The 14635-nt window shown below is 42.3% G+C and overlaps 1 protein-coding gene across 14 annotated transcripts in view; it reads left to right on the forward strand.

The window, feature by feature from the left end:
• SEC14L1 (SEC14 like lipid binding 1) overlaps positions 1-10773 on the forward strand; it is a 120078-nt gene extending 109305 nt beyond the window's left edge. For 12 of the 14 annotated variants that reach the window (XM_084647591.1, XM_084647581.1, XM_084647587.1 and 9 more), the window contains 7 exons: positions 186-357; positions 681-815; positions 2940-3074; positions 4458-4709; positions 6880-7058; positions 7689-7790; positions 10203-10773. In XM_084647591.1, coding sequence (XP_084503717.1) covers positions 186-357; positions 681-815; positions 2940-3074; positions 4458-4709; positions 6880-7058; positions 7689-7790; positions 10203-10218 — 991 coding nt within the window. In that variant the 3' untranslated portion in view covers positions 10219-10773. Of the gene's footprint in view, positions 1-185; positions 358-680; positions 816-2939; positions 3075-4457; positions 4710-6879; positions 7059-7688 lie in introns of all 14 variants that reach the window. The other 2 variants (XM_084647592.1, XM_084647584.1) reach the window with 2 other exon arrangements.
• Positions 10774-14635: the final 3862 nt, after the last annotated feature.

Genomic DNA, 14635 nt, shown 5'->3' on the forward strand with positions numbered 1-14635 from the left:
GAGATGAGGTGGGAGGACTGCTATAGCTGTGTAATGAAGGAAGAGTGTGGCAACTGCAAAACCAACCAAAACTTGTAGATCTGTGATACAAAACTGAGTGCTCATCTCAAACCATCAAATGCTGTGGTGTGAATAATGAAATATGATTCCAATTGGATTCTTAAAAAACTCTTTAAAATTAACAGCTCCTGGACCTGTCTGGTGGATTTGGAGGGCTTGAATATGCGACATTTATGGAGACCTGGTGTCAAAGCATTACTAAGAATCATTGAAGTGGTTGAAGCCAATTACCCTGAAACATTGGGTCGCCTTCTTATCCTGAGAGCGCCCAGAGTATTTCCAGTCCTCTGGACACTGGTATGTTTGTGCTTCTAGTATCTGTACATCTACCTCTGGATACTGGTATGCACTTTACATGTACTGCTCTCTTGAAAACTGATGTTCACTGTGCTATAAACAGGAAATGTTGCCTCCTGGAAACTCCATTTTTAGAAAACACTTTATTTATGGAATTAGAACAAAAGTTCCTAAAAGGAAAAATGTGTTTGTGTAGGCAAATGAATAACTTAACTCATTTACTGTATGTACTTCAAAAGAATTATATTTTGTTTTATCCTGTGTTATGTGAAGTTACTCAAGGACCTGGGAACCTGACCAATTCTGTTTTTCTTTGTTTGTAGGTTAGTCCATTCATTGATGACAACACCAGAAAGAAATTCCTTATTTATGCAGGAAATGACTACCAAGGGCCTGGAGGTCTGCTGGATTACATTGATAAAGAAATTATCCCAGATTTCCTTAGTGGAGAGTGCATGGTATGAATTTTAAATTATTAATGTAACAATTTGTTGTTTCCCTCTTACATTAACCCCCACCCTCCAAACCTCCAAAACAAAGATTGCCAAGTATAATCTTTAAGTGTGGTCTCGCTCTGCTATAAAGCATTTTCCTGCTGGCTCTTCTGTATGACTCTGAGGTTGGAGTGATTCTTTTTAGTAGCAGCCTTTGCAATCCACCTTGAAAAGAGAAACAGAATGTTTCTGTAAAACAGATCGCAAATCACTAACGGAATACCCTGCACCTATAAATAAATACATTTTAAAACGGTCTTCCCCCCACTACATGTCAAGATTCAAGTTCAAGGCAGTAGCACTGTGTCACATACTGCTTATCCCAGGGAAGAAACGCATTCCTCACACTGTTTAGGTTCATAGATCCATATATGTTAAGGCCAAAAGGGACCATTATCACAAGGTCTGACTTCCTGCATATCATAGACCAAAGAACCTTACATCCTTAGTTTCTGCATCATTTGTGACATTCTCCACTGTTGTGTGAGAAACCAACCATTAGAAACCTGAACTTGTTTTTGAAGTCTTTTAAAATTAAAATATTTGTCTACATATTAAAGATTTAGGTTTTCTAGCTTCATATTTTTAAGAAAATTATTTCAGATCACCTATAAAGATGCAAGTTAAACTCCTCAGATATGGTACCTGAACACTATTTTGTCATAGTCCTCTCTGAGCCCCACCACCCCCTGCCCTGTCCCCAATCCAGATTTTTGGAGGCTGTATTTGAAAACCAGAACTGAATCATGAGCCACAACTCCATGAGGGAAATGGGGAGGACAAAGATGAGACCAAATTTAGTGTTTCCAGATCTCTCCAACTCATAATTTGCTTCGTGAAATGTGAATCCAGTCCTGCTATCCTTCTCTCCTGTCCCTCCTTCAGATCACCATTGCAATAGCAGGACCTTTTCAATATAACAACTTCCCCTGGGAACTTAGAGCAATGTATAGTCCTTAAAGCCTTGTGGTATTCTGTGCGGTAGGGAAGCATTTATTCCCATTTTGTATCTGGAGAAACTGAGGCCACGTACATAGGAAGTCAACAGCTTACCAGCTTAGTCAAGTATTGAACCTCAAAAAATCAGTTCAGTCCTTGCTTGCTTCATAAAACAGTGTTCTTCCTTTTTGATTGTGGGAATCACTTACATTCATAGCTCTAACATCTCTCCTAAAAATGTGGTTGGATTTTCTTAATATATCAATCTGATATCACATGCCAGTGCATTTGTCTTTACGTGGATTGTGCTGTGTTTAATAGGTGCTCTCTCCCCAAACGTTTTTCTATAGAACATATCACAGTAACGTGTAAGTGCTGGAATTTGATTAATTGGTTGTGTAAAAGCATTTCCCTTTTAGGTTTACTTTATAAATCTCTGTAAATGGTTGTTAACTTACTCCTCTGCCTTTCATGGAAATTCTATCGAGCAGCTCTGGTCATCCATTTAAAGACCATGTACTAGGCATTTTGGACCAGAGTGTTTACTTTCAACTGGCTGCTACTTACAGTAGCAGGAGCTTTCACTGAAGGGAGTCTGCTCTATGTAATTTAGAACTATGTAAGTCATTCATGAACCTGGCAAAATCCACTATTTAAATAAGCAAAAGTGACTTACCAGAAGATAAATCAAAATGCTGAACGCTTCCTGTCTGTTGCAGACAACAATGCAATATTCTCCTCTTTGTTCTGGTTAATTCTGGATGAAATCTGAGTGCTTTAAGAATATAAATAAACATAGAAGCTGCACAGCTGTTTTTGATATCACACTGTTGCATATACAAGGTCTTTACCTGTTTCTGATATGATGATCCTTATAAATTAGCAAAAAATTAAAAATAGACCAATTTTAGTAGTGAATTTATTGAAGAATATCTTTAACTGTAAGATGGTTTGTATGGCCAAGTTCAGGTAGGGTCATGCTCATATATTACTCAGCTCTCCGTATTCTCCAGTGTTCTTGCAGAATTGGAGTTATTTCTGGGGGTGCCAGTATGAGAATGTGGCTTTAAGGATGTTTTAGATTCTGAAACATGTCAGGGAGGAGAAGATTTGTATTGTTGCTTTCATGGCTTTGTTTTAAATCTCCAGTGTGATGTTCCCGAGGGTGGGCTAGTTCCGAAGTCTCTGTACCGGACTGCAGAAGAGTTGGAAAATGAAGATCTAAAACTGTGGACTGAAACGATCTATCAGTCTGCAAGTGTCTTCAAGGGAGCTCCACACGAGGTACAACTACAGTCCTCACTCCTCTTCTTTCATCTTGGTCTAGCACCCTGTGTCTTTTTGCTTGTATAAAATGAAAGCAGATTAGAACCTGGTCACTCAGTTTGGAATGGTTTAGAGCAGATATTTGGGTCTCCCTAAACACTCAGAATTCAAAAGCTTCTTTTGATCTTTCCTTGAAGCCATGAGTAATGCAAGCCAAAATCAAGATCTGGGTAACTTGTGAAGAAGTAAGTGTTGGTATTTTTAAGACTCCCTGTCCCTTATGTGGAGGAGGTAGGCTGGCTGGCTACTCTATTGCATTCCCTGACCAGAGCCCATGAACCATCATTATTAGGTTATAAAAATGCTACTGGCTCTATCCACTTAATGAGTGGGATGACTTTTTTCCCCCTTCATGTAATATAGATTTTAAAAACTCAGAACTGAGCAAGTTACTCCATTTCCTTTCAAGACCTTTAAAGAACCAGGCACTTTAGATGGCCTGAGCTTTGCGTCTCAATGAGTTTCACTAAGTGAACTAATATTTTTAATATATGACCTGCAAATAGAAAACAGCTGTTTGTGACCTCTCTTGGTGATTTAATATGTATAAATGAGCCAGAAAGGTTTTGTCTCTTTTTAACCTTAGAAATATCAAGAGCAAGAGTTTGATTTTTTTTTTTCCTGTTTTGCTAGAGATCATTCTTGGAAGACCAGACTTGCAGAATGCAGTCTCTTAGACCCTGATAGAAGGGGCATGGGTAGTTTTATCTTCAACAGAAGAGTTTTTCCATTAGCAGTTTGTTCAAGCATTTGTGTTAAATACTAGTTAATCAAAACAATGTGAAAATTATCTGAATAAGTCACTTTCCCTTTCAGTTAGATTTCACTTGTTATCCTGCATGTTCTTTTGTTGAAGGCTTTCAAAATGTGATGATGGAGGGGAGATGATTTTGGGGCCTTCTGTACATCATAAACACGCACTTTGACTTGCTTAACCAAGTGCAAATGTGAGGGCTCTGATGGCATCAGTGCTTTTGTTACTGAAGGTGGTACCTTTTAGCCCATTCCCCAAAAGTCCTGTTGCGGTAGGAGGAGCATGGATATCTGTTTATCTCTGCTTATGAGAACACAGCTTTAGGGAAAAAAAACCTAAGGCTTTCAATAAAGGCCACAAAAAGAGAAGATAGAAAATGGCTCTATCTGCTCATGAAAGCTCTCATAGCTCTGATCTCAGAGAAGGTGATATGATAAATGAGAGTTAATTTGTATCTATTCTAGAGCACTCGTAATAGTCAAAATCAATCGAGAGCCCACCTACAGCGGTTTCTCTTTCCTAGTAAGAATTTCAGCCTTTACTGAGCATATTGCTATTGTCTAATCTAACTCTTCTCCTCTCCCTAGATTTTCATTCAGATTGTGGATGCCTCATCTGTGATCACATGGGATTTTGATGTGTGCAAAGGTGACGTTGTTTTTAACATCTATCACTCCAAGAGAGTGCCACAGCCCCCTAAAAAGGACTCTCTGGGCACTCACAGCATTACATCTCCTGGGGGGAACAACGTACAGCTGATCGATAAAGTCTGGCAGTTAGGGCGTGATTACAGTATGGTGGAGTCCCCACTTATCTGCAAGGAAGGGGAGAGTGTGCAGGTAAGATCATTAATTATGCTGTTAGAGCAAGGCTTTATCTTTTGCTCTCAGCAGATCATCAGCAATGGGGCTCGTTGTCTGCCTGGCATGTTTGTTTGCATCCTTGTGATGGAGTTGTGGAGAGTGAAAGGTAGCTATTGTTTATTCCCTAGTAGCTGATCCCATTTACCAAGCTGACAAGCAAGACTGAAGGAATACATATAAACCATAAATGCACCTGAATCCAAAAGCAGCCAGTAAGTCACATTCTTAGTCGAGCAGCCTTGATGGTGTTGCTTTCTGAAATGAGGATAGCCAAGCAATGTATGTCTGCATTAGGGGAGGTTGAGGTATTCTCTGCTTAGAGATGGGGCCTGGAAATTGAGACTCAGAGGTTCTGTTCCTGACTCTTCTGGGCTGTGACACTTAGGTCCAAACTTTAGGCTGCTAATGCTATATTTATGTACTTAAACAAAGTGGCCTGAATTTCAGAGGTATAGGGCACCCACAGCTGCTTTTGACTGGAAGCTATGGATGTTGATTTCTTGTGAAAATCCAGCTTCTTATTCAAGTTGTCTAACTTGAGGTGTCCAAATTTGGAAAATACTGGCCGTAACCTCTTCCGTGCCTCAGTTTCACCTGTAAGATGGGGACATTGCAGGGTGGTTAGCTTCGCTGCTTTGAGAGACAGCTGCTCACTAAAATAAAATTTGCAGATGACACAAAGGTGGGAGATAATACCAGTGCGGAGGACGACCATAATATCAGAGAAGATGATTTGGAAAACCTTGAAAATTGGAGTAATAGAAATGGGATGACATTTAAGAGTACAAAGTTCAGGGTCATGCACTTAGAGACTAACACCACACTTTTTTTTTTTGCTATAAAGTGGATGTGACAGGAGACGACTTGGGCATATAGGTTGATCACAGGATGACTTTGAGCTGCTAATGTGAAGCACCCATGAAAAAAGGCTAATACAATGCTAGGATACATCAGGCAAGGTATTTCTAGTAGAGATGGGGAAGTGTTAATACCATTATATGAGGCACTGGTGAGACCTCATCTGGAATACTGTGCGCAATTCTGGTCTCCCATGTTTAAGAAAGACTAATTCAGACTGAAAGAGGTGCAGAGAAGGACTACTAGGATGATCCAAGAAATGGAAAATTTACCTTATGAGAGGAGACTTAAGGAGGTTGGCTTAACCAAATGAAGGATGAGGGGAGATATGATTGCTGTCTATAAATATATCAGCGAGGGAGAGGAGTTATTTAAGTTAAGGGTCAGTGTTGGTACAAGAACAAATGAATGTAAACTGGCCATCCATAAGTTTTAGGTTTTAACCATCAGAGGAGAGACATTGTGGAACAGCCTTCCAATGGGAGTAGTTAGGGCAAAACCTAACTTGTTTAAGACAGGGCTTGATAGTTTATGGAGGGGGTGGTGTGATATTGCTGACAATGTTATATGGCCCATCTGTGACTGCTGTTAGCAAATATCTCCATCAGCCAGGGATGACAAGGGGGAGGGCTCTGAATCACTACAGAGAATTCTTTTCCAGGTGTCTGGCTGGTGGGTCTTGCCTGCATGCTCGGTGTCTAACAGATGACCATATTTGGGGTCAGAAAGGAATCCCCCCCCCCAGGCCAGATTGGAAGAGAGCCTGGGGGGGGGTTCACCTTCTTCTGCAGCCTGGGTCACATTCTGATTTGAACTAGAGTAAATGGTGGATTCTCTGTAACTTGAAGTCTTTAAATCGAGATTTGAGGACTTCAGCACCTGAGCCAGAGGCTATGGGCCTATTACAGAAGTGTGTGGGTGAGATTCTGTGGCCTGTGGTGTACAGGAGGTCAGACTAAGATGATCATGATGGTCCCAAGTAATTTACCTCGTGAGAGCTGAGGTCTTGATTTTAAGTTCCTTGTGTTTTACTTTGAACACCTCAGCAGTAAGAGAGGTGAGAAGGTCTGTTTGTAATTTCTAATGTAACTTTTGTTGGCCCCTTGTATCAGGAAAGTCTGGCTGGCCAGTAACATTAATGGGCAGAGGAGCTGCAATGTCAGCATTTGAAAACACTTGCATGCATGCTGGCAGTCTCCTGCTATCTGAACAATAAATTTCACTCCAACATGCAAAAGCTTGACATTGTATTAACAAGTTTATTTCCATTTGTTGTTGCTGCTTCCAGGGGTCTCATGTGACCAGATGGCCTGGTTTCTATATTCTTCAATGGAAGTTTCACAGCATGCCTGCCTGTGCTACAACCAACCTGCCTCGTGTGGATGATGTACTGGCATCTCTACAGGTCTCCTCTCATAAGTGCAAAGTGATGTACTATACAGAGGTGCTAGGATCAGAAGATTTCAGGTATGTCTGGTCAAGGTCTCAATGTCAAGCATTCTTTTTGTGGCCAGCTTACTTTTTGCTTTATGGCTTCATAATACCTTGGTACAAATATCAGAAGCCAAGTCCACTAAAGAAAAATCAAAATTCTTTGCTGTAGTTGCCTTGGTTAGAAAGCACGCTGTGTGGACTTGTACTGTACTTAAAGAATCTATAAAGCAAATAAAGCCCGATGAGACTAAATAGAAGGTAGCCCTGGAAAATAACTAGCGTACGCCACAAGAGAAAGTGAATTGGTTGGTCTCATCTTAGTTGCTATTGAAGACTTAACCCATATCACAGAAACACTACTTGATTTAGCAGACTTGCTGGATTCTTACTTAAAAGTTGATGCAAGTTAAGACTAAAGGACGCACCAGTACTATGCTTAGCTGCGACTACTTCGAAGTCTCACTATCAAGTGCATCAGATTTCTCCGAAAATATAATTGTGGTGCCCAGAGATGGTATTTTTTCTTGTTACACATGAGAGCCTCTGCGTGCTGACACTAAGGTTATAGAAGGTTCTTTAGGTTGAGTAGTAAATAGCACTTGAAGATGCATAGCAGAACTTAAATCTCCTCTTCTGAAGCCTGAACCTTCTCTCTCACTGCAGAGGCTCTATGACCAGCCTTGAATCAAGCCACAGTGGATTCTCCCAGCTCAGCGCTGCCACAACCTCTTCCAGCCACTCCCACTCCAGCTCCATGATTTCCAGGTAGTGCCATGGCAGGCGAAAAGCAAATGGATGACGTGGCTGGACCCTCATCTCTGGCAGCTGACTGCAGTACAGCGTATCCAAGTGGCACTTGCAAAAAACAAAACCCTTTTATAAATCGTAAAGTAGCTGTTTGAATTTTAAACGTCGTGTTTCTGTTCAAGTTCGAGCTGACAGACAGTCTCTTTAACTTTAACCCTAGCCCCTAACTCAGCCATAGATTTTTGTAAGCGTGCTTGCACAAATCCTAACTGTAAAATATAAGGGCTCTCTTGGAAGGAGAAGAGTAATCAATGTGCTGATTAAGAATTATTTTTTAAAAAAATTGCCTGTAGATGATAAAAAGCAAAACCAATCCTACCAGAAATATTCCATAGTGCATTAGAAAGCAAACACAAGGCTCCTGCCTTCTTGCCACATTATGGAATAGCCTGTGATCTTCCAGCTGCTGCAGGCTCTCCTGCTACTGCCACTCACTCGCACTGCTGTTTAAGAGACCAAGGAAAGCAGGTCCTGGCTATTGGCCCGTGCACATGGAAAGTCATTACAGCAGAGTTGCGAGTAAGCCACTAACACTAATACCTTTTGCATGTGCACATTGTTGGGGCGTCCCAACTCTGGACATTTAGGATATATCTTCACAGGGATAAAAAACCCACGGCCAGCTCAGACTCTCTTACACTGAAAAATTGCTGTGTAGATGTTTGGACTCCCAGAGCTTAGGCTGTAGCTGGACCTTGGGAGGGCAGAGGGTCCCAGCTCTTGGACTCAAGGCCAAGTCCACTGATCTGGGCCAGTTGTGGGTTTTTTATTCCTGTGTAGACATACTCTTAGGGGGCTAAAAGCAAATGTAGCCCTTTCCTTGAACTTATTTTTTAAGCACTGATGGTGGGGAGGAGAGAGGCAGAGAGCAGGCTCTCCCGCACCATGACCCAAAGGCTGGTCCAGATTGGGTCCTTGGTTTATTTCTCACTTCGTTCTGGAGTCACCTTTTACCCACTGCACTTACCTGTTACCCTCCAGAAGCGCTCATTTTTACTGGGATTTGCTTTATGCTAGGAGTGTAGGTGAACACATTCCTCAAAGCAGAATTAGGCTTGCTCCTTAAATCAGTCAGGAGGCAGCGTGGCTACAGCAATTAACCTTTCCTGCACTTGCTCTTCCTCAAATTCTCCTTTCTGGCCTCATGTACGCTAGGAAAAGCAGAACTTGACAGCTTCCATGGGTGGTAAATAACAAAACAGGGCAGTAGGATCTTTATCACCATAAAAAACATCCAATCCTGCCTAGGCTACTGCTTTCATTGTTGCAATCACCAGTGGTGAAGTTCTTGTCTGGATTATGTTTTTCCGCTCTAATACATAGGTCCCATGCTGTCCTGCTTGCTTGGGGACTCACCTGATGTTCGCTCAGGTTCTTTACCCCAAAGCAAGTAGCTACTGAATCCCCAAGGTACACAGAAGGTGTAAATGTTGAGTAAACACTTTTTTGATAAGTGAGCTAAAAACATAGCATTCAGAATGTTAATATTTGATATGTCTCCTGGCATTACACGAGATTACAGCTTGGAACCCAGCACAAGTTGCTTATTTAGACCACTGGTCGAAGGCCTTTCCCCTGCTAGAAAACAAAATTGTTCCTCCAGTTGGAGTAAGCTGCTGTATTGCTACAACCATTAATAGCTAGCTGGATAAGATCTTACAAGGGCTGCAATAGCCTTGTTTTTGCTCATGGGGAAACATTTGCTGAAGTATTGCATGTTAGGGGTTTATTTAAGATAACAGGCTGCCCTGTTTGAAGAAAGCTGAGCCCTGAGAAATTCTGAGTAAACATTTTAAAATGCACAGTATTTGTACATCCCAGTTTGTGGAAAAAACAAACGGATGTGAAGCACAACACTTGCAAGCCAATGTCAGCTTGGAGTGTTCCTAACAAAGATGATAAAAGCTCAGTATTAATAAATCAGCTTAACTATGCTGAAAAACACACCCTCCTGCACTTGATCAACCCAGTCAGGCACCTTCAACTTGCAGTAGGTAAAATTCGCTTTCAAATCCCAAGGCAGGGTGGGATTCTCACCCTGGCTGCCAAGAATATTGGCAAACTAGTGCTGGGGCAAACAAAGGAACTCTACTGCCCAGATGTTAAACAGGTCCATAGCCAGTGTATGTACTGTATATGGACTGTGCTGTATAAACCACCTATAATCCTGCTTACTGATATTTCCTTTGAAGAGAGGTAGTTTGATACTTGATCCACAGGAGCCAGTGTTCCCAGACACAGAGGAGCTAATGCCGGAAAAGGCACTATACCGTTAACTCACTTAGTGACATTTGTGCCTCTTGCCAAAGGGCACTTCCCCTCTAAGGGCTCTACCTTGAAGATGGTCCCCTCTCTCTCTCTCTTTCTCAGATGGCGATTTTGCTGACAGCTGTAAAGAAACCGCTTCATTCAACAATCCACATCTGCCCTGAGGTGTCTGGCTTTGTAGACCTTTCTGAGTTACAGCCACTTTTCAAGGCTGAAGATCTCTTGGGTTTTTTTTAGTTAGTGGCACTTGAGGGTTTTCTCAAAGTCGAATACATCTTTTTAAAAACTCAAAGCACATGATAGCACAAACAGTTGAGGGGTTAATACACCAGAAAAGCAAGATAAAGTTTCCTCTTAGTGAAGTGCTATGGCAAATAGGACTGACTTATGCAGTTTGAAATAGACCTGATTAATTTTAAAACTCTTGGTCTCCCCTTTTTCATGTGATATTGCTGTTCTTCGTTTCTGCCAACACACTGACCATTCTGTTGGCTTTTCTCCCCTGTGTAACCAATGTCCTTTCCCTGCCCTCTTGTCCATATTCATGAATTGCATATCAAATTCTGTAAATGTTTTGTAAACATATTACCTCACTGCTGGTAATAAGAAACAGTCTTTAAAAGATTTTTTTATTGTTATCAATAATAAATGTGAACTGTTTGAAAAACAAAAAGCTCAGACTCTGTAGCAACTGCAATCTTTGGAATCAGGTGTAATGTACAGAGGAAACTGCTGAAGGGTCTAAGTGTCTCCCAGTGGGGTTCTGCAGTGCTACCACAGGCCTGGCAACAAGAGTACTCTTCAGTTCTTGCTGTGGTTTACCTTTCCTATTTCAAGATGTGGCTTGGTCATTGCAAACTAATGGGGTTTTCCAAGCAAAGCATAGGACCTAGAGAGCAAGGACAAGCTGTATTGGAAAGGAGGGGTTGACTTTTTTCCAAAAGGAAGTTCACACAGTGGGATAGGAACCAGCTTCTCAGAGGAATTACCCTGCAGCCCATCTTCCTCTAGTATTGCAGGCTACCTGCATTGTGAATAGCCAAGAGGAACCATGATAGTTAAAGCTGGATATCATGTTATAAAACAGCGCTAATAAATCTGTCACTATATAAAGAAACTATTTCTGTGCTTTCACCGGAGAGGAAATAGCCTCCAAATCGTTTGTTCCAGGTTTGGAGCAGTAGCTACTCTACCAGCGGATCCAATGCATTGCAATATAGTCCGTGTTTTTGATGTAGTAGATGTGGCTCACAAAAGGCTTTCTTTGAGACAGAGTTCATTCAAGAAACAAAACTAAGTACAAATGGGCATGTATACATGAATGCGACTCATTTATCACAAACTGAAATTGTTTGCTACCTGAACAAGTTCAGTAATAGGGGTTTCTTCCATTCACCACCCTGCACTTTTTTGTCACAAGAGTGACCTATGAAGACTGTCATTCATCAGTTGTAATAAGTCTTTTGCAAAAAAAAAGCTGAGATAAATTTTAAATAAAGATTCTAAAGCAAAGAATATCTCTTGCCTGCCACCTGGTGGTAAACTTAGAGCTGGTCTAAGTTTTACCAAAAGTTTTGGTTAGGGATGTGATTTGTTTTTTCACTAAAATGGTTATTCCAATGTAAAGGTAACTTACATCAGTATAGTTGTTCTCCTTGAGTGTGAAATTGCGGGGCAGGGGCCTGTGATATTGTTTGTTAATCTCACAAACACTGGTGCAAGACTATGCCTTACACAGCTGCTACCCATCCTGGTGCATGAAACCACAAGGGAGTGATCCTGTCTACTTTGATCTTGTATTTCCCCTTGAGTGTTCACATTCAAAAAACAGGAAAAAGAGAGACTTCCCTCCCCTCTACCCCCACTGCCTGTCTTCCCAAGGCAAAGGTTGCTTTAATAATCCTGCTGTAACTGAAGTTTCATCATATGGGTTCCCCTTAATCCTTTTCACAATTGTAAACCAACATGATCATAAAAATTATGACGGTCTTGGTCAGCATGATAGGCTGCCTGATTCCCCACTTACACCAGTCACAGCTCAGGCTGAACCACAAGCTTAGTTACTTAGCGTAATTAAGGTGCGGGGAGCTTGAACACCCTTTAACTGAAACAGCTTCCCTTGCTCCTACTACACAGCTAGCTGTTCACTGACTGTAGCTATGGCCACACAGCACTTTGGAGCAAACCTTGCAGGCCAGGGTGAGAGATGCAGGGTTTGTGCAAGCCTGCAGCTGTATAGACAGAGCTCTGAAGTTGCCACTTGGGCTAGAGCTCAGGTGCAGAATGGTGTGTAGCCATACCCTGTGAGACAGCCATTGGTGCTGTGCACCTGGCCCTCCAGTGACTTCAGCAGCTTTGAAAGTTGGGCCTATGCAGTATAGTGGACTCCTGATGCTGGACCATACCTGGCTACCCTTTTCCAGATGGGACCAATGTCTGGACCTGGTTTATGGAAAATGCTAGAGAAGGGGTTTGACAGACTCTGGCTCACTGCCCTAGAACCCCTCTCCCACAACGGGTGCTCAAAAGTCCCCCATCAAGAGCCTCTTAAAATGGAGCACATGCCAGGCTCATTGCTTAACAGGGTGCTATGGCCCACAGTAATTACAGGGCTCAGGAGAGGATGACTGATTTATGTCAAGATGGAGACTTGCTTGTTTACTAATGTGCTAATAACTGGTGCTGTACAAGACTGAGTGGTCTGAGCCCTGCAGTTGATGTGGGTTGCTCATTGATCTTAGGGGGGCAGCCTTGAGCTCCATTTGGTGCAGCAGCCCTATCCTTTAAAAGACATACAAGGGAGCGAGGGGGCTGTTGGGTATAACCTGCCTCTTTGGGGGGGGCGGTGTATGCTTGTCTGTGCTCGGAGCTTGAAGAAACAGCTCACTGTGCTCCCTGTTGCAACTGTGGGGTCACCTGCTGGTGCACAGCACATCACATCTGCGTTTAAAGCCACTATTGCCAAAGCATTGGCTTTTGTCTGCGTGTAATGTTCCACATTAAAATCAGGCCACAGGCACTAGCTGACCAGGTTCCAGCAACCAGCTGTATCACATTCCCAAACACCAGCTCATGGGTTTGTCCTCAATGCACTCTTAGTTGGAATTTTTCTTGTTTGCAGCTACTCAAGTAAAATTCTTCCACTGAGCCCTTTCAAATAACTTTGTGCTGCCACTTTGAGGCCTGCATTCGCTACAAGTATGGCAAGGTCTTGGTTATGGAAAGAAGGGCTCTTACAATAGCCCCCAGCAAACGCTTCAGAGTAACACCTCCCCACTAGCTGTGAGATAAAGTGACTGCCATGCAGGTCTCCTAACCCCGCATTGTTAAGACAGGTTCTAAATCCTGAAGCAAAGGGATTCATATCCCTCCCTTTCAAATTTGTTAAGATTAGCTTAGTTACAACAGTTAATCTTAACTATCCATTACAGTGGTTAGATTTTGCTAATCACACCATCCTGTGGCAATGAATTAACAGTATTTCCTTTTATCAGTTTAAAATATGCCACCTTTAGAGTTCAGTAAATGCTTCCTTGTTCTTGTGTTATGAACCAAGTAAGATGTTTTCATCAGTAAGCTGTAACACCAATGAGACACAGCCCAAGGAAAGTCAAACAGCTGGGGGTTCCCACTCATTGTTTGCACATTAGGTGTGTATAGTAAATAGTTACACCACCACCCTGCCCTCCCCGGGCAATGCACAATCACTTCCCACATACAGTGTTCATACTCTTACGCCTAGCAGCTCTTACAAGTGTATTATACAAAGGTCTGGCTTACCTTTAAACCCAACAGTGTTTAAGGGATATTTGTTCTAGTGCTATTATGCACAAGAGTAGGTTGGAAGTAATATTGGCTTAATATTACCCATGGGCTCATTGACGGCAGACTCACCACACTTTGTTTCAGTAGGGCTACTACTTGCATAGGTCTAACCTTGCCTTGTCTGACCCACAGGGGCTGGAGTTTCTTCATGATGCTATAGGAAAGCAGTAGAATAATGTTATGAAACCAAGCTGCAGCTGTTCTGAGCAATAAACAAACTCCCTCAGTCAAACATTGCTAGCAACCATATTTGACCACTGTTATGGGTAGCACATTCTTGGGCAGCCCAGCAAGCATCAGCTAACGAAAGTTCAGTAACAAACTGGCAATTTCAACAGGTTTGTGCACTGGGCCAGGTTGTCTGAAACTGGTGAAAGGACCAGACCCTCCCTGTGTCTAGGGGGTAACAGCCACACACCTGTTAGCATTAGAAATAAATTTGATGAGGCTGTAATGTTGCAAGGACATCCCTAGTCTAGCCCTTAGGCATTCCAAAACACCCCCCACTGTCAGCTCCGACCTTGCCGGTGCACGACTGCACCCATCCTTTCTCTCGGCAGTGTTTTATAAAGGATGGGTGTGACCAAGAGATATTTGGAGCAGAAGGTTGTCCAGGGGTTATGCTCTAATCTAGGACTTGGGCTAGCTGGGTTCAAGTCTACAGGCATCCTGTGTGAACTCGGGCAAGTTGCTTTAGCTCAGAGCCTCGC

Source organism: Lepidochelys olivacea (genome assembly GCF_965140295.1).
Source record: "Lepidochelys olivacea isolate rLepOli2 genome assembly, chromosome: 14".
NCBI classification, from domain to species: Eukaryota; Metazoa; Chordata; order Testudines; family Cheloniidae; genus Lepidochelys; species Lepidochelys olivacea.